Below are 21,708 nucleotides of genomic sequence, written 5' to 3'. Positions count from 1 at the left end.
GCCCGCAGACTGTCTCACCAGAGTGGTGCATGCTCTAGTTATCTCCCGCTTCGACTACTGCAATGCGCTCTACATGGGGCTACCTTTGAAGGTGACCGTGAAACTACAACTAATCCAGAGCACAATTCAAAGTGTTGAATTTAAAGCGCTAAACATCCTCGGCCCTGTATACCTGAAGGAGCGTCTCCACCCCCACCGTTCAGCCTGGACACTGAGGTTCAACGCTAAGGGCCTTCTGGCGGTTCCCTCACTGCGAGAAGTGAGATTACAGTCAGAGGGCCTTCTCAGTAGTAGCGCCCGCCCTATGGAATGCTGGCCCAGTATACCTGAAGAAGCGTCTCCAGCTAACACTATTCTGGGATACATCAACAGAAGTATAGTGTTCGATCAAGGGAAGTCATAGTACCACTCTATTCTACCTTGGTCGGACCACACCTGGGGTCTTGGGTCCAATTCTGGGGACCTCACTTTAAGAAGGATATTGATAAACTGGAACGGGTGCAGAGGCAGGTAACCAAGATTTTCAAGGGTCTAGAAACCAAAGCCTTAAGAGAAACGGTTGAGGGAGCTGAATATGTTTAGCCTGGACAGGAGGACACTGAGAGGAGATATGCTAGCCATCTTCAAATACTAAAGGATTGTCACATGAAAGATGGAGCAAGCTTGTTTTCCCTGCTCCAGAGACTGGAATGGAATCCCTTGACTCTGCTTCATTGGAAGTTTTTTAAGCAGAGGTTGGATGTCCATCTGTCATGGATGCTTTAGCTGAGATTCCTACATTGCAGCGGGTTGGACCAGCTGATCCTCCTATTTCCTTAGAACTCTGCATTTCTGATTCTATAGGCAAATAACTGTGAACATTTGACAGATTATTTTTTTAAAAAATGATATTGGTTTAGGATTCAGTTTATAATCTTCCCTGTGTTCACTTATTTCAAATGACCTATTTCATATGTATTTGCAGCAGCAAAGGACCTTTGAATTATTGCTGTAGCTAATATTGTACCTCTGCTTGCTGCATCTCTTCTTTGTGTGTCGCTTCCATTTTTTGTAGCAACTGTTGTTGCTCCTTTAATTTAGTGTGCAACTCTTTGATTTCTTCCTCATGCTGAACAATTAGTTGACGTATTTCACAATAATGTTCTTGCTCATGAACCTAGGGAGAAGAAAATATCATTAAAGACCTTTCTTAAAGTATAATTAAAGAATGCATCACCATCTGTTCAGAATGCTTAAACAAAAATCGGTGCAGGGCAGAACTATTGCAGAGACTTAAGGGAATGCTTATTAGGAGGGCCTGGAGAGTCTTCAACAATCTGCAGTGGCGGGTTGAAGGAGAAAGGTGCGCAAGTCATTCTTGGGGGAAGAGGAGAGATGAATCTGGGGCGCCCCTCCCCCCTTTGGTCGGGACATGCTCTGCGCGCAAGGCGGACTACAACTCCCGTCAGCCAGCGCGGTCCCTGGGCCGGGAATCATGGGAACTGTAGTCGCAAACCAACGCCAAGCAAACCAACGGACGGCGGCTCTTGTGGGCGCCCAGCCTCCGGCCCGCCCGCTGCTGCTGTGAGGCGCTTGGCCTCAGCGAGAGAGAGGCGGGCGCTGGAACTCCGCCACCGCCGCAGCCCCAGAAGCGCCGCAGCCCCGACCCTCGAGCGGAGAAAAGAAACACCTCCGGGCCGCCGCCGCCGCCGCCACCGGCCTCTCGCTCCATTTCCACGGCCGGCCGCTGCTCCCTCAGGACGCCGCTTCTCAGGCCCGCTTCAACGGCCGCGCAACCGTCGGAGCTGGAAAAAAACTTTCAGCCAATGGGCTGCCTCGCCCCGAACTCCGCTGTCCAATAGCGAGACGAGCCCTGAGAGGCGGCTAACCCGCTGGCGCCGCCCGCCGGGCGCCCGTGCTGACGGCCGATTAGCAGCGCCAGTAGCCAATGAGGCCTCGGATGCGCGGCCGTGTAGTGTTTTTTAACTCCGATTCAACTTTGTGTCCCGCCCTTTCCTCCGGAAGCGACGCCCAGATCGCCCATGTGACCGCGCGGGGGGCGGGGCTGCTGTACGGGGCCCGATCCTGGCGGGGCGGCGAGCCGTGAGGCGGCAGGCGGGTTGGTCCTCCCGGGTCCCCGCCGGGGGAATCAGCGGCTGCTTCTCCTCTCCGGAGGATGGAAAGAGCCTTTTCCGAGCTCTGCGCCCGGGCCGGGAAGCGGCGTTGAGGGGCGGGCGCGCGGGCGCCGTCGTCTCTTTCGGCCCGGAATGGCCGGAGCCCCCCTCCCCCCCCCCGGGGGTGTCAGAGAGGCTTCTATTTTCCCCTGACAGAGACTCAAGGCAGCTAACAGATTAAATATAAAAACAGCTTTTTTATTTTAAGGAAAACCGCAGTGCAATTTTTCAAAACTTCTTTTAGATTATTATTATTATTACACTAAATGAGGTTGAGAAGAGCGGGAATGCACTTTGGCAGTGCAGTGGGGGTACAGTTGTGGAGACGGGGCTGGCAGAAATGCAGGCAAGACCGGCAGGGAAGGCTGGGGGTTGGACGTGGAGCAGTAAGATGTCTTGGGCTGGCCCTGCTGCTTGGCTCTCCCCCCTTCCTTTTTTTTAAAAAAAAAAATTTATTACTTTTAAACCTTACAAAAAGGAGAAAAGAAAAGAAGAAAAAGAAAAAACAATACAGTACAATATATAAACAATACACAACACAACAGCAATTTAACATGAATTTTACTATCTGACAAGACCATTGATCTATAAAATAAAAGCAATAAACAATGTACTGTAGTCAATCAATAGCTGAACTGGGTTCCATACTGTCACAAAAACAAAAAATGAGCCGCAAAAACAAAACGCAAAATAAATAGCAAAAACAGACAGACCTCAGTGTAACTCTCAAAATGGAAGTATGGCACTCAAATTGTCAGTATAACACTCAAAATGGAGCATGTTCGCTTCCAAAAAAAGTTCACAAACCAAGGCATTTCAGAACCAAGGTACCACTGTACTCTATGCACAGCGTGAAGTTCTATACTTGCTCCTATATTGCCAGATGGAACCAGCTAGCTCAAGACAATCTGCTGGAGCCTCTTTTACTGTTTGATTTTATTCAGTTTGTAACAATAAATTAATGAATCAAAAGGTATGCATTATTTTCTCTGTACAGGTAAGGACCAATTTAGGTGCGTCCGAATGATACACAATCATGCACATGCGCATAGCACCGAACTTGGAAATAGCCCCAAAGTGTCGTAAAAATGACATGAAAATTGGCAGAACGGACTTAGGCTCTGCTGACGCATGTGGGGGTCCGGAACAGAAACCCTGCACAAAACAAGTGTTGCCTGTGTTGTACAGTGACTTCATGTGAAAGGAAATTTGAAGGAAGAGGGAGATCTGGCAAAGTGAAAGATCTGGTGCGTCTAATGCACAGAATCACAGAATTGTGGAGTTGGAAGGGACCATGAGGGTCATCTAGTCCAACCCCTTGCAGCGCAGGAATCTCATGTCCAACGTTGGGCTCAAACCCATGACCCTTGAGATTAAGAGTCTCATGCTCTTCCGACTGAGCTATCTCAATATCCAATTTCTGTTTGGGCTTTCCTTGAGGCTTGCCTAGATTAAGGTACTTTTAAGTGATGGTTGGAAAATACTTAGTTTGACACCCTCATTTGATTTGATAGAATCAAGAACAGCCTCACCCAAATAGATTTTTATTTTTTGTTTCTTTCAGTTGACCAAACCTCATATGAACCAGGTTAGTGCCTGAGTTTGTTTAGGTCACAGACAATGCAAACAGCTACAGAGTAACCTGAGCTCAACAGAGTTATTCATAGGAGCATGTTAGCAACGCACAGGGCTGGGCTTAGTGACTTTGTATGGGGAAAGCCAGCAACCACTGAGAAAATGCTGCTGTTGTTCAAGCAGAGCAATATCTTAGTAACCATGCTGTGCATACTGCAAGAGACACTGTGTATTTGAAAGGATTCTCTTTTCCTTTGTAATTTGGCACTGAAATTATCACAGAGACTTTATGGAAAATTTCGACAAAGAGCCTGGAGGAAGAAAGAAGCAACAAGCATTTAAAAACAAACTACTGTCCTTTGTGATTTGAAGAGCCTGTTGCCCTGAAATTTTGTCAGGATGACAGACTCGGAGGTGGCTGATCACATGACTCGACTCAAACTCAAACTCCTTGAGAAGGTAAGGTAATTTTTCTAAGGTCATATCTAGGTTATAACTTTCAACACTATTGTTTTTGCAAACTAGCACTAAATTGGTAGTGGGCAAAGCAAAAATATCCAAAGCGGGATTTTTAACTAGTTAACTCTTCTGCCCTGTATCCATCCATGCTGATCAGCAAAGGAGTTTACAAACCCTGACAGCTAATATGTGATGTCCATATTGTGTGTGTGTATCTGAAGAAGTGTGCAGGTCTCTAAGGTGCAACTGGACAATTTTAAAATATATTTTGACAGTCTACCCTTATTCATGATGCATCAACTTCCCAACTTTCTAATATAAAAGTTAATATCTGCCTAGTTGAACATGGGGTACCTTCCTTGGTTATATTGAGACTTGCTTATGTTTTGAAATAGGCCTTGTCTTAGCTATTTCCCCTCCCACATTTCCTTCATTCTCAAAGCCTTTTTTCTATGTTAAGCTTACTAAAACCATGTTCACCCACTCATCCTCCCAGACCTGCCTAATTTCTCGCCTAACACAATCCCATAAGTTACTCAAGAATTCCCCCTATATACGCCACAGAAAAGAGCCAGGGTAGTCTAGTGCTGAGCTTTCCAAACTGTGTGTCGCGACACGTTAGTGTGTCGGCTGCCGTGCGTAGGTGTGTCACACAAACGCTCCCCGCTCTCCTCCCAGAGCTGGAAAGAAGTTGGTTTAACCTCTGGTTTGCTAGTGAAACTGAATTACTATGTTGTGAAGTGATGCATGTCAAAATCATGTCACCACCATGAAAAGTTGGGAAAGCTCTGGTCTAGTGGATGAAGTGCTGGAATAGGATAGGACCACACAGTGGCGTAGCGTGGGTTGTCAGCACCCGGGGCAAGGCAAGTAATTTGCGCCCCCTAACCCATGGATTTGCACCCCCTAACCCTAACCCCCAGATGTTGCGCCCGGTGCGGCCGGCCCCCCCTGCACTCCCCACGCTACGCCACTGGGACCACAGAGATCAGGCTTCAAATCCCAGCACAGCCATAAAGCTCAGTGGGCGACCAAGATGGGCCAGTCATTTTCTCTCTCTCCACCTCACCCACCTGAGAGGGTTGTGAGGATCAAGCAGGCAGGAGGAGAACCAGGTATGCCACCTGGAGCTCCTTGGAGGAAAAGTGAGATCTAAATGTATTTTTGCAAACAAGGGTTGTTTTTTTTACAATCCAGCAGTATAAAAATTGTATGAAATAATAGAAAATAAATTATCAATACATTTATATCCCACCTTTTCTTTACAGAGCTCCCTCTCTCCATTTTATTATCACAACAACCCTGTGAAGTAGGTTAGGCAGTGACTGGCCCACAGTTCCCCAATGGGGATTTGAACCTGGTCTCTGGGGTCATACGCCAGCACTCTATCCTAAGAAGGAATGCAAGCACACTGCAAAGAACTGTCTTAGGACAAGAAGGAGCTACAGGAGAGGGGTTCGGGTTCTGGTGGACGCGGGTGAGGCTGTGGGTTAAACCACAGAGCCTTGGCTTGCCGATCGGAAGGTTGGTGATTGGAATCCCCATGATGGGGTGAGCTCCCGTTGTTCGGTCCCAGCTCCTGCCAACCTAGGAGTTCGAAAGCACGTCAAAGTGCAAGTAGATAAATAGGTACTGCTCTGGCTGGAAGGTAAATGGCATTTCTGCGTGCTGCTCTGGTTTTGCCAGAGGCGGCTTAGTCATGCTGGCCACATGACCCGGAAAAACTGCAGACAAAGGTCGGCTCCCTCAGCCAGTAAAGCGAGATGAGCACCGCACCCCCAGGGTCAATCGCAACTGGACTTAACTGTCAGGGGTCCATTACCTTTACCTTTTTATGACTCAACAGAAACTAGTGCTAACAACTCCCACTTTCACAGCGCACAGATTGCACAAATCTTTGTAGGTTTTGTGATGTTCAATTGTTGACAGTCAAAGCTGAGGTTCTGAATTTTTTGTTAATCCTCATTCTGCTTTGATCCACAGAAACTAGAAAATGAACGTGAAAACATCGATGATTTGGAATCTTCCTTTTCTGCAGCAAGTAAGCAGTTAAAGCTCACTCATATCTCCATATGAATCAATTTGTAATGTTGGTTTGAGGGAAAATGCATTAAACAGGATTTCTCAACATTTACTATGGGATAGATGTGGATTGTGGCAAACTTTCTTTGCATTCCATTCTCTGCAGATCCATGGGCCTATAGGACTTCTGATGGTGAGGAAGGCAATGAAAACCCACCCTATATTATCATTATTTATTAGATTATTTACCTTCACATGTGGTCCCAGGACATGATAGAACAACTTTAAAATACAGTGCTAAAAAGAGTTTAAACATAAGAGAATAAGAAACATAAGAGAGCACACATCCTGGGTGTCAAAACTAGGGTTAAGAGGCATATGAAACAACACAATGAAGGTGCCAGACACCCCTTTGTGGGTAGAGAATTCCAGAACAGAGGGGCTCCCACTGTTATTGCCCTTTCCCAGGCTGCTGCTTCCCAAATTTCTGAGGGTGGTGGAACTCCCGGAAGGGTCTGTAGGGAAGGATATTTGGGGCCTGAATCATTTAGGGCTTTAAATACTAGTGTGAGTGCCTTGAATTGGATCCATAAATGAACCACCAACTAAATGCCTTCTTCTCCCTCCTTTATCTATCCCCCTTTCCTTTGTTTTGTAAATTACTGAAAAATTCTAAAACTAAAGGAGACGGCAGACTCTTTCCAACTGTTTTTGCAGGGAATTACGGCAGCCATGGCAATGCATTGCAAAGTGCATTGAGACGAAGAAAGGATCTTCTGCAGCAGCTCAGGGTATGTTTCAAGCAGGGGGTTGGACTACATGACCCTCAGGGTCCCTTCCATCTGTACAATTCTACATTTCTATGATTCAGTACTATGAAGTTTCTTCCAACACATGAAGGCTGCAGTCCTGCATTCCTAAATGAGAGTACCTGAGAGTAAGTGCTATTGAACTCGATAAGACTTACTTCTGAGGAGACACACATATATATAAGGTCAGATTGTTAAACTCTTGGAAGTCTCTGAGGATGCTGTTGAGAGTTTTCTTTGGAGGGAAAAATTCTTGGCTCCAGCATGGAATAGCCAGACCAGCCTGGTAATAGCTGGCTAAAGATGGGTCCTTAAGGAAACAAAGGAGTAGCTGCATGCTGGGGAGGGGAGAAGGGGGGGGCTCCTTCCCAAACTGTCTGTTAGTTAGAAAGAAAGACAAAAGGCCAGAGTTGAGAGTCTGCTGTTGAGTGAGCTAGGAGCTAGATGCAAAAAAGTTGCTGGCTGGAAAAGGCAGAGAGAAAGCCGTAGCTGAATTCTGCTTGAATCCAAGGCTGTGGCTATGGGAGAAACAAGACCTTCTTGGGATGTCAATGCTGTGAACCCATCCACCATAGGCTCAGGTTGTATATATGTGTAAATGAAACATATAAAGACACCACAGTTTCCGCTGTGCCTCATTCCCAAAAGGAAACATGAACCCTGTGTGAGTGCCTGGAACCCCTGGAATCTCTCACTGCTTGGAGGCTGGGGTGGCAGACAACATGTTACCCCGCAGTCTGGGCAAAGCACATAGCTGTACAGCAGTTCAACTTAATTAAAACTTATGTGGTTCAAGTTAGCTTCGTCTCCTTCTGCTACTGCCTGCCATGGATTGGCTGGATGCAGAGGAGTGGTGGGAGGAGTGGATGGGACCCCCAAGGGAAGAAGGCTCAGAGCCAGGGGACTGGTGGTGGGATGAGGGAGAAGACTGGGAGGAGGAGGTGTAACCTGAAGAGGCAACAGTGTTTAGTGAGCAGGAAGAGGCTGTGGCAGAGAGCAGTCCAGAATCGGAGGCAGAGGAGGCGGCTGGGGGAGGGCAAGAGGCAGAGACCAGGCAGGCTGCTGAAGAAGCCAGAGGTCTCCCCTTCCTGCAATGACTAGTTTCCCTCCTCCCTGGTCTCCCAGAACCCACAGAGGTATGAAGAGGACAGAGCAAAGACAGACAAGACAGAGAAGTTGCTTGGGAAGGATGCAGGGGAGGAGGAATCTTAGGGAGCTGTGGGAAGACTGGGATGTTCAGTCCTCACAACTGCCTCATTGGGCAAGATCTGCTGGCGAGAGTTACTGGGCTTACTGGACCTGAGCTATGTTGTTTATTTGAATAAGTTAATTTTGCTTTTCACATTTGGCTTATGTTAAACCCATTGGGCTTCTCATTCTTGATGGCATTCCGTGCATTGGGTAAAATCTCAGTGGTTTGTGTCTCTCAGTAGACACAAATATTGTTGGCCCACCATGCTCTCATTGCTCCTATCAAATCCAGAATTTCTCATACCAGCTTTAATGTTTAATGGAATTGGGAAGTGCAGTCACTGGTCTCCTATGTCATGAAAAATTTAAATATTTTTAGTAAATAGTTAAATTTTTCATTTCTCACTGATACACTTGGCATAACAAGGTTTGTGAATTAGAAAAAAATGCAACATAACTCATTTTTCCTCTTAAGGAAAGCTTATATATTTGGTATTGTAGGAGCAAAATGTTCTGGAAGAATTGTCATTACCACGTGGCTTGCCAAGACTCCAGAGGAAGCACTTCAGACCAGAACCAGAACATTTCTACCAAATTCCTCCTCCTCTTCCTCCTCCTCCTCCACCTGAACAGCCAAGGATTATCCAGCAGACAGTGAGTGCCTAATAATAATAATAATAATAATAATAAAAATAAATTTTATTTATATCCTGCCCTCCCCAGCCGAAGCCAGGCTCAGGGCGGCTAACAACAATCAAACAATCAAATAATCCAACATTCTAAAAACATTTCATTATAAAAATTAATTAAAATCAAATTGATGGCAACCGTTAAGCAAAATTCTGTGCAGATTGCCAGAGGAGGGAGTCAGGCTGGGCCCTGACCAAAGGCCTGGTGGAATAGCTCTGTCTTGCAGGCCCTGCGGAAAGATGCCAGGTCCCGCAGGGTCCTAGTCTCTTGTGACAGATCAGATCGGAGCCACAACCGAAAAAGCCCTGGCTCTAGTTGAGGCCAGCCTAACCTCTCCGTGGCCTGGGACCTTCAGGATGTTTTTATTTGCAGACCATAGGTTCCTCTGTGGGACATACCAGGAGAGGCGGTCCTGTCTTTTTTAATTATAAAAAAGAACTATACAGTTTGGAACTGCAAATGATGGATACAGAGATGAATGATGCATTTTTTCATTAACAGAAACCTGGCAGTGGATAATCCTGTCTAAATTCCTGGCCCGAATTTCCTGGTGTTGATCATTCCTATTAACAGATGAAAGCTCCAGCACTGTGCATGTGAAAGCATACTTGCACAGGTGTAATAATGGAGTTTTTCACATGAAATATTTAGATCAACTTTGTTTGAGTCAAAATTTCTAACTAAATGTAAAATGTAAATGTAAAACTTAGAATTGGCTTGGGAAATCTATAGCAGAATATTTTTTAAAAACTTTTCGCTTTCAGATTATCTAACATAGTGTCAGGGACTATGCTGAGGAGGAATGGTGGGAGCCTCCCCCTCCTCCGGCTCCTGATCAGGATCCTGAATCTTCCCAGGAGCAGGAGGACAGTACAGTAGTACCTCGGGTTACGAACTTAATTTGTTCCAGAGGTCCATTCTTAATCCGAAAATGTTCTTAACCTGAGGTACGCTTTCGCTGCAGCAATTTCCATTCTCATCCTGGGGCAAAGTTCTCAACTCGATGTACTACTTCCGGGTTAGCGGAGTTTATAACCCGAAGTACCACAGTATAGATTTGGAAAAGTGGTTTGCAGAGGGACATAGTTCAGAAGGCAGAAGCTGGGAAATACTGGACGGGGAACAGCTAGGAGAAGAAGCACTGGGAGAGAGAGAGTTAATAGATTCACTGTCTCTGGAAAGCATTCATCCACTCTCCCCAAGGTCAGGAAGAGCTGATAAAGTGGCAGGACAGAAAGCACAGAGGGTAGGAGCTCAGGTTACCGTGACATGGGTGACTAGGGAGGAAGGGGTGGAACTCTTAATTGGGAGCACCGCCATTCCCAGGAAATGGATTCTTTGTTCTCTCACTGTGATCATTAAAGGTTATAATTAGTAAGAAGACTCCTTTCTCTTTGTTCTGCTTATCTACTGCCGGGGGGGGGGGGGAGCTGATTACCTGAAGCTGACACATAGTACAGTGGTGCCTCGCAAGACGAAATTAATTCATTCCGCGAGTTTTTCGTCTAGCGAATTTTTCGTCTTGCGAAGCACGGTGTCGGAAAAGTTTTGGAAAAGCTTCAAAAATCACCAAAAACCTCAAAAAAGGCTACCACACCGCGTTCTATGAGTTGCTCCTCAAAGTCAAGTCGCAACTGTATTAACGGTGTTAAGAAAAAGGAAACAAACTTGCAAGACGTTTTCGTCTTGCGAAGCAAGCCCATAGGGAAATTCGTCTTGCGAAGCAGCTCAAAAACCGCAAAACCCTTTCGTCTAGCGAGTTTTTCGTCTTGCGAGGCATTAGTCTTGTGGGGCACCACTGTAATAGCTTTCACACATAATATAAAAAGTATGAGAGAAAGTACTTTCTGATAGTGTATCTATAGCTAACACTACTGGATCCCTGCAGGACCCATATCTAGGAGGCAACAAATAGGATTCTAACATTCACATAGGACCTACAAAATGTTTTATTCCTTTTTGGTAGCTGCATAATCCTCCTGTTCTTTGGGCCAACCCCTTAACTATCAGATAATTGTGGCTTTATACAAAAAAGGATCGTGTTGTTCTGCAATTGTTAGCTGTAAATGACTCTTGCCAGGTGTTGAAGTAAGAGGACAAGTCCCACTCTTAGACAAAAGCAGAGTCAGGCAAGCTAAACAGTGAAGGTGCTAGATACATCTCTTTGGAGAGAGAGTTCTACAACCAAGGACTTACCACAGAGAAGGCCCTCTTCCGCCATCACACCTGAACTTCTAAGGGTGGGGAAACCACCTGAAGTCAGTTAACACCTGAGAGAGAGACTATAGGACATGAGGCAGTCTTTAAGATACTTGGGGGCTTAGTTGTTTATGGCTTTAAACGCTAGCACACGTACCTTGAATTAAGCCTGGAAACAGACTGGAAACCCATGTACGCCATTGTTGAACTCCAACTCCCACCGCCAGCATGGCCATGGGTCAAGGTGAAGGCCAACAATGTCCACTCTAGGAGACACTGATGCTTGCAGAAATAATCTAGAATATGAATACAGCAAGCCTGCAATTTACATGGCAGTTACATTCTGGGAATCATGACCAAAGCTAGTCAAAACACATTGGGTTCAAGGGTGGGTGGGATTGCCAAGTCGTTTCTCTAGAACCCCACCCCCCTTTCCACTGCTTTTTGCTTTTTTAATTTTTCTACTACACATGTAATGCTGAATGCACACAAGTTAAATGTGTGTAAGTTGAGGGAGGCTCAGTTTTGTTGTAACTTAGACACACCAATTTTGTTCTGTCTACACACCAAAAAAGGAATCCTTGGAAAAAGACAAACTTCTCTAGCAGTTATTGATGATGCCTCTAAGTTTAATGGTGATTTAATATGCCGTGCAAACCAGACATAGAAGAAACTGTAAAAAATAATAATCCTTGATCAGTCCAATAATGAACTGAACACAAAATATGTATCAGTTTACAGTATTTGCTGCCTAGTGTATTGAGTACTGACAGGATTTAATCAAAGTCTAGGATTTTGGCTACACTTTGATCAGTTATTATTTTGTTTTTGATTCCTTTCTTTTTCAAGTTGCCTCAGCAGCCAGCAACCATTATTCAGCAGATTCCTCAGCCTCCACCGCTCATTACCCAGATTCCACCTCCGCAGCCTTGCCCAGGCCCTCGCTCTGGCAGTATTAAGGAAGGTGGGCAATCCCATATGCATTGGAAACGGGGGGACTTTTTCTGGGTGCATTGAAAACGGGGGGGGGGGGGCTTTTTCTGGGTAGACGTAGGTTAAATGTGCAGAGAATTACAGCACATCTTACAACCCTGTGTATACTTAGGATTAAGAGCCACTGAATTAAGTGAGATTTACTTTTGAGTAAAGAGGCATGGAAACAGGCTGTGAGGCCCTTTTCAGATTTGCCGAGCATTTTTTCCATCTCACATCATCCCTCCTGCATGTACAGCATAGCATGGAGAGATGCCTGCGTGAACTAAGGTGTGCCTTGCTACAAACTGAAGCAAGCTGGCAGCCCACATAGAACCAAACTTATTTCTGAGTTTATTTAACTGCACCACATTTTCAGAGCGTTATAGTACAATGGAGATGTAAACTTTGCTGAATGCTTCCATGCAAGGAAAGCAGAGAGTGAACCCTTGAAGTATGTAGGAAAGTCAAATCATAGTAAGGGGAGAGCCAGGATCTCTTCCTGTTTTTCTTTGGGTACCCCTATGACACAGGATGCGGGTGATGCTGTGGTCTAAACCACTGAGCCCCTTGGGCTTGCCAGTTGGGAGGTTGGTGGTTCGAATCTGTGTGATGGTGTGAGCTTCCGTTGCTGTGTCTCAGTTTCTGTCAGCCTAGCAGTTCGAAAGCATACCAGTGCAAGTAGATAAATAGGTACTGCTGCAGCGGGTAGGTAAACAGCATTGCCATGCACTCGCTGACTTCTGTCACAGGGTCCCATTGTGCCAGAAGCAGTTTAGTCATGCTGGTCACATGACCCGGAAAGCTGTCTGTGGACAAATGCCAGCTCCCTTGGCCTGAAGCAAGACTAGCCCTGCACCCCATAGTCGTCTTTGACTGGACTTAACCATCCAGGGGTCCTTTACCTTCTACCATTTACCCCTGATGAGCAGAAAGACATTGATGGCTAGTCCCTTTCCTCCTCTGCCAATTACTCCATCTCCATTTTAAGAATGTACTTCTAGGGCCAAACCAGGTGTGACATAGCAGATACTTGAAGGAACTCCCAACTTTGAAAAAAACTTTATGCAGCTGGTGGGGCAGTCTGAATTTTATTGGACTAGAAGGGATGGGCTGCCTTCAGAACTATCCATCCTAGCTTCTTTCCTATGTATGGAAGTTGGGAAAATTGGATATTTGGGGTGTTTCCCATGAGGACAGAAAAGATCAGGAGATGCTTCATCGATTTTCAGCATCACATATAGATTGACACTTCAGTTACAAGAAAATACAGTTAAAGCTCTTTGCATCTGTTTTCCTGCATAGTGAAGGACTGGTCTTGCCACCAGTGCTTTTTTTCCTGGGGATATGCAAAGGTATACAGTACTGGCACCTTTAAAAAAAAAAGTTAAAGGTGTGACACTTACTGTAACAACTTCAAGGTGAGTACTGGCACCTTTTTTCTTAAAAAAGAAAAAGCACTGCTTGCCACACATTTGTATATATACTGGGTGCATTATCCCAACCTCTGGCAGACCTGTTGTCTACAACTACGCAGTATGTGCCATTCCACAGATAGAAGGAATTCTAGAGGCATCTTTATTCCTGATTACTAGTTTGCAAATAATCACTCCAAGTTACTTATATTGCTGATCTTTCATAGTTTAGAATACAAAGGAAACAGACAGAGCCGCTGCTGGGCTGGTGTTATTCAAAGGCTTCTGAGCTGAAAAGATGAAGGCTGCTTCTCCCTAGCATTCTGTTGTGATCTCTATAGTAAGCGGAGTGTTGTCTCTTGATCCTGATCTTCATGTTTTCCTAGATATGGTGGAAATGATGCTAATGCAAAATGCACAGATGCATCAGATTATTATGCAGAACATGATGTTGAAATCTCTGCCACCACCTGCCTATTCACCAGCTGGTGGGCATGGAGTTCCCGTGCTTCACCATGGACAACAGGTAAACTTGTTTTTAAAGGACACTAAATGTTATCTGATTGCCAAGGCGGGAGTCAGGAGAAGATCAGCAATAACTCGCAAGGTGTCCTTGAAGTTAAATTCAGAGAAACAAAACAGCTCAGGGCCAATGAGCACAGCCACTGGTGGTGGTGGTGGTGGGGATAACAAATAAAAAAGTCTACATTTGAAAAGAGAGCTTATGAGCTCCACAGAAGCTCTTCCTCCCCTCCATGCCACGCAGCGTGTAATTGTTACTTAAATAATGTTAACAATCTGGAAAGTGTGCAGAGGAGGGTGACCAAGAGGACAAGGGTGCGGAAAACAAGCCTTATGAGGAACAGTTGGGGAAGCTGGGTTTGTTCAGGTACCACTGTAATCCAAATTTACAGGTACCACTGTTTGCGAGGTACCACTGTAATCCAAATTTCTAAGGTCAGTCCTTCATGTTCCAAAATGTGTCTCTAATGCTACTCTAAGACTAGAGACAGGCTTCACAAAAGTGGAGGCTAGAGTGTGGGTGACCATAGTCAATTATTGGCTTACACTATCTTTCTTTCCCCATGGCCTTGCCCCACTAACTATGAACGATGACTTTCAATCCACGTGGAAACAGGCAGTGGCAACTAAAATCTCATCCCTGGGCTTCTCTCCAGGTCTTCCACTTAACATGGGATATGATCAGGCTAAAGCTCTCATTAAACAGTACGTAGTAGACACAGAGCACCAGTTGGATCTAGCCAGGACTCCAACTTTTATTGCCAAGGAATCCACCAGGTACTTTGCCCCCCCCCCCATGGCATATCTAACTAAACTCAAAGTTCCTAAACAGCGAAGGGCTTTTAGCCTGGCTCTGTGTCATGCCCTCCCCTCTGCCATTATTGAAGGTTGATACAGAAAGATTGACTACCTGGAGAGACAATACCCCTGTGACTCGGGACAAATAGAAATGGTGCCTATACTACAGAGACACTCGTATTAGCCTGATTTCCCCACTACTTCCTAAGCACCAGGGGCAGTTCTATACCTCCCTGATGCTCTCAGATACCAATCCTGCTACAACACACACTGTTGCTAGATTCTGCACAGCAGTGCTCAAAATTCGTCGGAGGAGGACCTGTGCCACAAACCAGATTTAATGAACATATCGGAGTGCTTTGTAAATTAATAGTTAAAGTCTTTTTATACATCAACCTTTTATGCTCTTCCACACCCACCCAATGCCTTCTTCTAGCTTCTTTTAAATTCTTATAGACTTTTATATTCACCTTCTGTTTTAATACCTTTTAGCTTTCCAAAACACTTTTCAGATTTTAAATGACTGTATCCCACCCTTTTATGCTCGTTTATGACCGTAATAAAGATTTGTATTGAGGAGACTTAGAGGTGATAGGATAACCATCTTCAAATATTTAAAGGGCTGTCACATGGAAGATGGAGCAAGTTTGTTTTCTTTTGCTCTGGAGGCTAGGACTCAAAGCAATGGCTGCAAGTTCCAAGAAATGAGGTTCTGACTAAATATCAGGAATAACTTTCTGATAGTAAGAGCTGTTTGACAGTGGAACAGTCTCTCTTGGAAGGTAGTGGATTTTCCTTCCCTGGAGGTTTTGAAGCAGAGGTTGAATGGCCACCTGTCATGTATGATCTAGTTGAGATTCCTTCATTGCAGGGGGTTGGACTAGGCGGTCCTTGAGTTTCCTTCCAACTCTATGATTGTATGAAATTTGGAAGGCATCATGATTTTATTACCAAATCCAGACTAAAACCAGATTGAAATGGATCTAGATAATCCATCTCATTCAGAAACTCCTGGAGCTGAGATGCTAACGTTTAGCAGGGAGGGGACCACTGGCTGTGCCAATGTGGTGCTTTGTGCCTCTTTGAGAGAGGCATGAACATATAGCACAAGCTCTGACCTGGCAGCACGGGCTGTCAATTGTTCATATCAGGAGTTGTCAGCCTGGTCCCTCCCGCCCACTGGTGGGCGTTTCAGGATTCTAGGTGGGCGGTAGGGGGTTCTACGGCACAAGCTGAATCCTCCTTCCATCGAGCACTGGGGGGCGGTAAGGAAATTTTACCATCAAGAAAGATGCATTGGTGGGCGGTAGGTATAAAAAGGTTGAGTACCTCTGGTTTATATACTGAATTCAAAGGGATGGTTTTGACCTTTAAAACCTTATGCAGCTCATGACTTGACACATAAAGGACCACCTTTACCCATATGAACCTGCCCAGATCCTGAGTTTATTCTCTGAGACCCTTCTCTGCATGCCACCTCCAAGAAGAGATCCAGAAGTTTGTGATGAAAAGAGAGGCCTTTTATGTAGTAGCCTCTCCATCTATGGAATGCTATTCCCAGGGAGACCCACCTGGCATCAACATTGTCATCATTTTGGTACTAGGCAAAGACTTTTTTGTTTTCCTGGGCATTTGGGCAGAGATTAGTAGAGCAGCCACGCTAATCTCTAAAGAAGGAGGGGAAAACATTTTTGGCTCTGCAGGCCAAATTCTCCTCAGATCCCAGCCTTCCAGGCCAAGTAATACCCTTGCACAGTGCTTTAAATCACCTGGGCTTCAGACTGCTCATCGGTTTGGTAGCACTGAGTTTACTTTCTGTAGGCACTTGCTGTGTGAGCCAATTCTCCATGGGGAAACTCCAGGAGACTTTGGCTTTACTACCCATCAGCTGATAGGCAATAGAGCCGAATCCTGCTTTCTCTTCCAGTGCGGAGTTGGGAGCGCACTTTAAGGCTCCCAGTTGTGCACTAGCAGCTTCACCTGTCCTTTCCCCACATCTAAGGTGTGGGGCAGGTGGGCATGGTTTGAGGGAAACTGCCTCACAGGTCAAAGTTGAACCCCTGGCAGGCTAGGTTTGGCACAGATGCTGGAGATTCCCAATCCCTCCTCTAATGTGTTCAACTTGCTCTGCTCCCTTGCCAATCCAAGCATGGAAGAAAAGACAAGCAAGGTGTCTTTTATTGAAACAGGCAGAAATTAGCTACCAACTGTTTGGAAAACATTTCTTACTATGCAGAAGTATTGATTTTACTAAGATCTTTGATCCCAAAAAATAAAACAAGTGAAAGAGGAATATACTGCATACCTTGCAACAAGAAAGGTTATAATTTTACCTGACATTTCTTGCAGAGGAAGCAGGCCAGTGGTTTATTGAAATTGTTTGTGGGGCTAAAACATAGTGGGATCTTAAGCCAAAAAGCTACAGACTAGATCAGCTTCAGAATCTGAAGCTTATTCTTGCCTATCCCAACAGCTGGGTGAATGTAACACACCTTCCTTTTCTTATCTACCTGCAGCTGACTGCTCCGCTTCTAGTAAGAACAGAGAAGTCACGACCCCCAACAGTGCATCATCATCACTACACACCTCCAGGGATGCCAGCTATCCCATCTCAGCTTGGCTTTTCCATGGGCCCTTCCGTGATACAACCTAGCCTTGGCACACCACTGGGAGGATTCCCACCTGATTTACATCACCTGCCCATCCCAACATCTGCAGCGTATGTGTAAGTCAATATATGTAAGTCAACAGGCTGCCACGCTAGGAACATGGTTTCATTAGAAAGGCGGCTGGTGTCTTACAGTATTCCCAATTCAGTTTTATTTCAATATTGTTACTGGCTGTAACAGAGGCACAAAGATAGAGCGGTACCTCGGTTTTTGAATCCATTCCCGGAAAACCATTCAAGATCTGAAATGTTTGAAAACTGAAAAGTCAATAGCTGACAGCTAGCTCTCAGGATCTTGCACTCAGCGGAAGCCATGTGGTATGTTCGACTTCCGAGGCGTGTTCAAAAACCGAAGCACTTACTTCCGGGTTTACAGAGTTAAAAAACCGAAATGTTCATCAACAGAGACTTTCGAAAACTGAGGTACCACTGTACAATACCTAACATTATTTTGAGAACTAAGAAAGTAATCAATTCAGGCTACTTTGGCTCAATTGTCAAGGCAGGCACCAGGTCTCATATGAGCTCCCAGCCCTCTGCAAACTCATATATAGGATGCCGCAGTTTTTAAGTGTCATACTAAGTGCCTTCTAAATGATAAAGCAAGGATGCATGTATAAATTAATTCCTTGCAATGAATGCATATTTCTAATGGCTTGTTCTGTCTTCCAAGTGTACCTACCAATGGACTGCTTGGATTACCCCCGGGTTTGTAGACTTCTACAGTGCCTGACTAGCAAAGGTAACCAGAACACAGTCTTCCTGTGTTCATATTTGGTCCTTCTCTCCATGTGAATTTGGCCTATTAGTCCAGGAGCCCACGTCATAATAAGTCTTAAGATGATGATCAAAGTTATGGCGTTTCTAAAGCAGCCAGCCTTATGAGCAATGACTGGGGCATCTAGTGGGTGGCAAGCAGCCCACCCCTTTCTTGGGAAGATAATTAAATCAGAAGGTAAATGGGTGAAAGAAGCTGTATGTGTTCAGGGATAGTGTGCATAATTCAGAACTGTCCAATCTGACTGACATTGTTTGGGATCATCTTTCTGACCCCACCAGAAGGGGGTACTTGGCTGTTTCACTGACAGTAAATGGCTGAAACTGGCAGTTCTGGGTAGAGATCTCCTCCCTGCATCTTAAACTATCTACTCCAGAGATGCTTTAGCTGCCCACATCCTCACCTTAATCCCCACCAGCAATGGGGTCCACTTCTGGGTACCACTTCAGATGACAATTCAACTGACACATCACTCAATATGCTTTCACTTCACTTCTCACTTCACTATTAACTATTCCTGATCTGGTCTTTTAGCTTTTCAGAAATAAGGTCATTGTTTACATTTTTAATAAAGATTTCAGAGCTGGCTGAAAACTCAGCCGGCCTGTAATTTCCCATAGAGGTAAGCATCTTGCCTCAGCATTATTCATGGGTGAATAACAGTGAATCAATGAAAGAGAAGTTAAAAATAATAAAACATTTCAGTAGCACTGTTGTAAAAATATGAAGGGAGGTTTGAGACCCCTTGTGGGTCTATTGAGGTTGGAAAGAGTGGGTTGATCGTAACCAATCAAAGTGAAGCAAGGCAGCTTTAAGCTCTGATCTTTTATTCTTAGTTGCAACTGGGTCTTTACAGATGAGCAGCAAAGAACCCTGTCGAAAGATGAGCAGGGAGCCTTATAGCTTAGGATTTTGGGCAGCATAAGGTGTCAGAGATTCATCATATTACACGTGAAATGAGATGCTGCAAAAGGTACACAGGTGCAAGGTAAAGATGCAGCGTGCAAATACATTTACATTTGACAGGCATGACAATTAGGAAGAGGGTTTTCTCTGGAGTTGATAGCAGGATTCTAGAAATAACAATAGAATTGAAGACTGGTGTGAGTGACAGACAGCAGAGCCAGACCAGTTCGGTGGTGCTTTTCCTCAGAAACTCCACCAGAAGGCGGGAGCCTCTCTCGCATTGGATACCTAGACAGCAAGCCAGGCGGGAGGGGGTGGAGCCAGCACTTTTGGAGAGAAAATAAGAGGAGCTGTTTCTGAGGGAGAAGTCCTTCAGGGCTGGATTTGGGATGGGAGAAAGGGCTTAGGAGAGGATTTGTCCGAGGGAGAACTGTTTCAGATCTGACTGGAACATCTGCTCTGAGGAGACTATCCATAGCCAGAGGAAGGAGCCTTGCCACTTAGATGGGGAGACTGAGTTGAGGGTCTGGGGAAGATAGACAGGAGTTACCTGGAAGGCTGAGTCTGAGGCAGGAAAGGGAGAAGATGTGGTAATATGGACTCCAGTCAGGAGGGGTGTGGGGATCCCCTGGGTCTGCTTTGCTAATTCAAATACCTCAGGAGTGGGATTGTTAAGAAAGAGGGGAACTGAGGAAAAGTGCCCCTCACTTGTGAACCAAAGAATCTGTGAAGGAAGTTGTGCTGTGCAAAAATTACTTAATTTTACAGTGGTACCTCTGAGTTGCGAACGGGATCCATTCCGGAGCCCCATTCGCATCCTCAAGCGAACTTAACACGCGTCTGCGCGTCGTGATTCACCGCTTCTGCGCATGCGCACGACACATTCTGAGCGTCTGCGCATGCGTGAGCGGCGAAACCCAGAAGTAACATGCCACGGAATGCAACCCGAAAATGCTTAACTTGAAGTGTATTCATCCCGAGGTATGACTGTAACACCAGTAACAACTAATTAGCAGAAACTTAGTTAAGCCTTTTACCACCTATTCTAGAAGCAAGTGACATCTTTATATTTAGTTTAAGTTAACTTCTATTTGAAAGAATGCATTTCCTGAACCAACTTTATTTCACAAACTCCTTTTTAATAAAACTTTTCTTGTTTGTTTAACCGACTCCTGCCTAAGACTCTAATCCCTATGTTTTCCCTCACAAAAGACCCGCCCCCCCGCAAGATGCAATGTGGTAAAAGGTAGAAATTCATTTAAGGGGCTTACCACAAGGTGTGCATGCAATATTTAATTGGGGCAGTAAGCAGGGTGAGTCTGCTACTTTATTAATTGGTGGTAAGTGGTAGATCTGCTACAACTGGCATTCAGATGTGTGGTGAGAACTATTTAGCAAGGAGTCTTTTCTTTACAGCATGAAATGAGATTAAGAGTGCGGTGAACCCCTTCTTGGAAGGCAAGCGGACAACAATCTTGTGACCTGAAATAAGGAAGGAATGCAGTAAATGAAGATTACATTGGGCAGTGTTTGCTTAAGGGAAGAGTTGTATCCATTTACAGTTTGCTTCAATAAAGTTTTAGCATCTTTGATACATAGCTATTGGTTTCATTCTCATAGTATGTTGTATTTATGGTTACACAATTGGTTACATACATCCAAAGAATACAATCATTATACAAAGGTTTCATTATACATAGGTTTTAAACTATACTACAGTCTATATCTCCTTCATGGATCACTGCCTTGTCATGGCGAAGGGGCTTGAATAACTCAGAGAAGCTATGGTTTTCCCAGTAGTGATGTATGGAAGTGAGAGCTGGACCATAAAGAAGGCTGCTCGCCGAAGAATTGATGCTTTTGAATTATGGTGCTGGAGGAGACTCTTGAGAGTCCCATGGACTGCAAGAAGATCAAACCTATCCATTCTGAAGGAAATCAGCCCTGAGTGCTCACTGGAAGTACAGATCCTGAAGCTGAGGCTCCAATACTTTGGCCACCTCATGAGAAGAGAAGATCCCCTGGAAAAGACCCTGATGCTGGGAAAGATGGAGGACACAAGGAGAAGGGGATGACAGAGGATGGGATGGTTGGACAGTGTTCTCGAAGCTGCTAACATGAGTTTGACCAAACTGTGGGAGGCGGTGGAAGACAGGAGTGCCTGGCGTGCTCTGGTCCAGGGGGTCACGAAGAGTCAGACACAACTAAACAACTAGACAACAACAACAGTCTATATAGAAAAGTTCAGGTTTGCGATCTTCTTTATTAGATTCAGTGTGGGTGAATCATGTTCAAATCACATTGTTTTATTGGTAATACTTCCAAGTAGGAAGAATATAGAAGAAGAAAAGGCAAATGCCGTTTCCTTAGTGAGTTTTTGCTAACGATTCCCCATAGTGAAGATGAGAAACCCCATTCAGTTTGCTAGTACTGTAAATACGTTAACAAGGGAATTGCGCTAATGTGGGAAACTTGTGGAGTCTGTGCTACAAAGGAAAAGGGGGGTGTCTTTCCATGAACCTACAAACTTTGCTCCATGAACCCCAGGGTA

The 21,708-nt window shown here is 45.0% G+C and overlaps 2 protein-coding genes across 11 annotated transcripts in view; one reads left to right on the top strand and one right to left on the bottom strand.

The window, feature by feature from the left end:
* The window catches only part of PCNT (pericentrin), an 80,430-nt gene extending 78,596 nt beyond the window's left edge, over positions 1–1,834 (bottom strand). For both annotated transcript variants that reach the window (XR_014518536.1, XM_083471475.1), the window contains exons 1-2: positions 1,670–1,834; positions 1,007–1,156 (exon numbers count right to left, since the gene is read on the bottom strand). Coding sequence is in view for 1 of the 2 variants with exons in the window: in XM_083471475.1 (XP_083327601.1) it covers positions 1,007–1,156; positions 1,670–1,711 (192 nt within the window). In the remaining variant the exon portion in view is untranslated. The remainder of the gene's footprint in view (positions 1–1,006; positions 1,157–1,669) is intronic.
* An 859-nt stretch (positions 1,835–2,693) lies between these two features.
* On the top strand, positions 2,694–21,400 carry LOC310693163 (uncharacterized protein C21orf58). Of its 9 annotated transcripts, XM_083474873.1 has the most exons (10): positions 2,700–3,400; positions 4,011–4,187; positions 6,171–6,228; positions 6,894–7,000; positions 8,711–8,863; positions 11,948–12,062; positions 13,872–14,011; positions 17,322–17,530; positions 18,147–18,215; positions 20,574–20,749. In XM_083474873.1, exons 2-9 carry the CDS (start codon positions 4,128–4,130, stop codon positions 18,187–18,189), a joined length of 885 nt encoding a protein of 294 aa, XP_083330999.1. In that variant the 5' UTR covers positions 2,700–3,400; positions 4,011–4,127; the 3' UTR covers positions 18,190–18,215; positions 20,574–20,749. The 9 variants fall into 9 exon arrangements, 8 of the variants coding, with proteins under 8 accessions (XP_083331005.1, XP_083330999.1, XP_083331000.1 ...); XR_014519026.1 differs by having other exon boundaries at positions 2,700–4,187; positions 17,322–17,544; XM_083474874.1 differs by having other exon boundaries at positions 2,700–4,187; positions 6,927–7,000.
* Positions 21,401–21,708: the final 308 nt, after the last annotated feature.

Source organism: Podarcis liolepis (assembly GCF_965112155.1).
Source record: "Podarcis liolepis genome assembly, chromosome: 1".
NCBI classification, from domain to species: domain Eukaryota; kingdom Metazoa; phylum Chordata; class Lepidosauria; order Squamata; family Lacertidae; genus Podarcis; species Podarcis liolepis.
This window is presented reverse-complemented; position numbering and strand designations above follow the sequence as displayed.

What these genes read in the sequence shown, in the direction of transcription:
- LOC310693163 (XM_083474873.1), top strand. Translation starts at nt 4,128, where the DNA reads ATGACAGACTCGGAGGTGGCTGATCACATGACTCGACTCAAACTCAAA. An exon ending in ATCTTCTGCAGCAGCTCAGG is followed by an intron (nt 7,001 to 8,710) that starts GTATGTTTCAAG and finishes TTGGTATTGTAG; the next exon opens with GAGCAAAATGTTCTGGAAGA. An exon ending in CTCTGGCAGTATTAAGGAAG is followed by an intron (nt 12,063 to 13,871) that starts GTGGGCAATCCC and finishes ATGTTTTCCTAG; the next exon opens with ATATGGTGGAAATGATGCTA.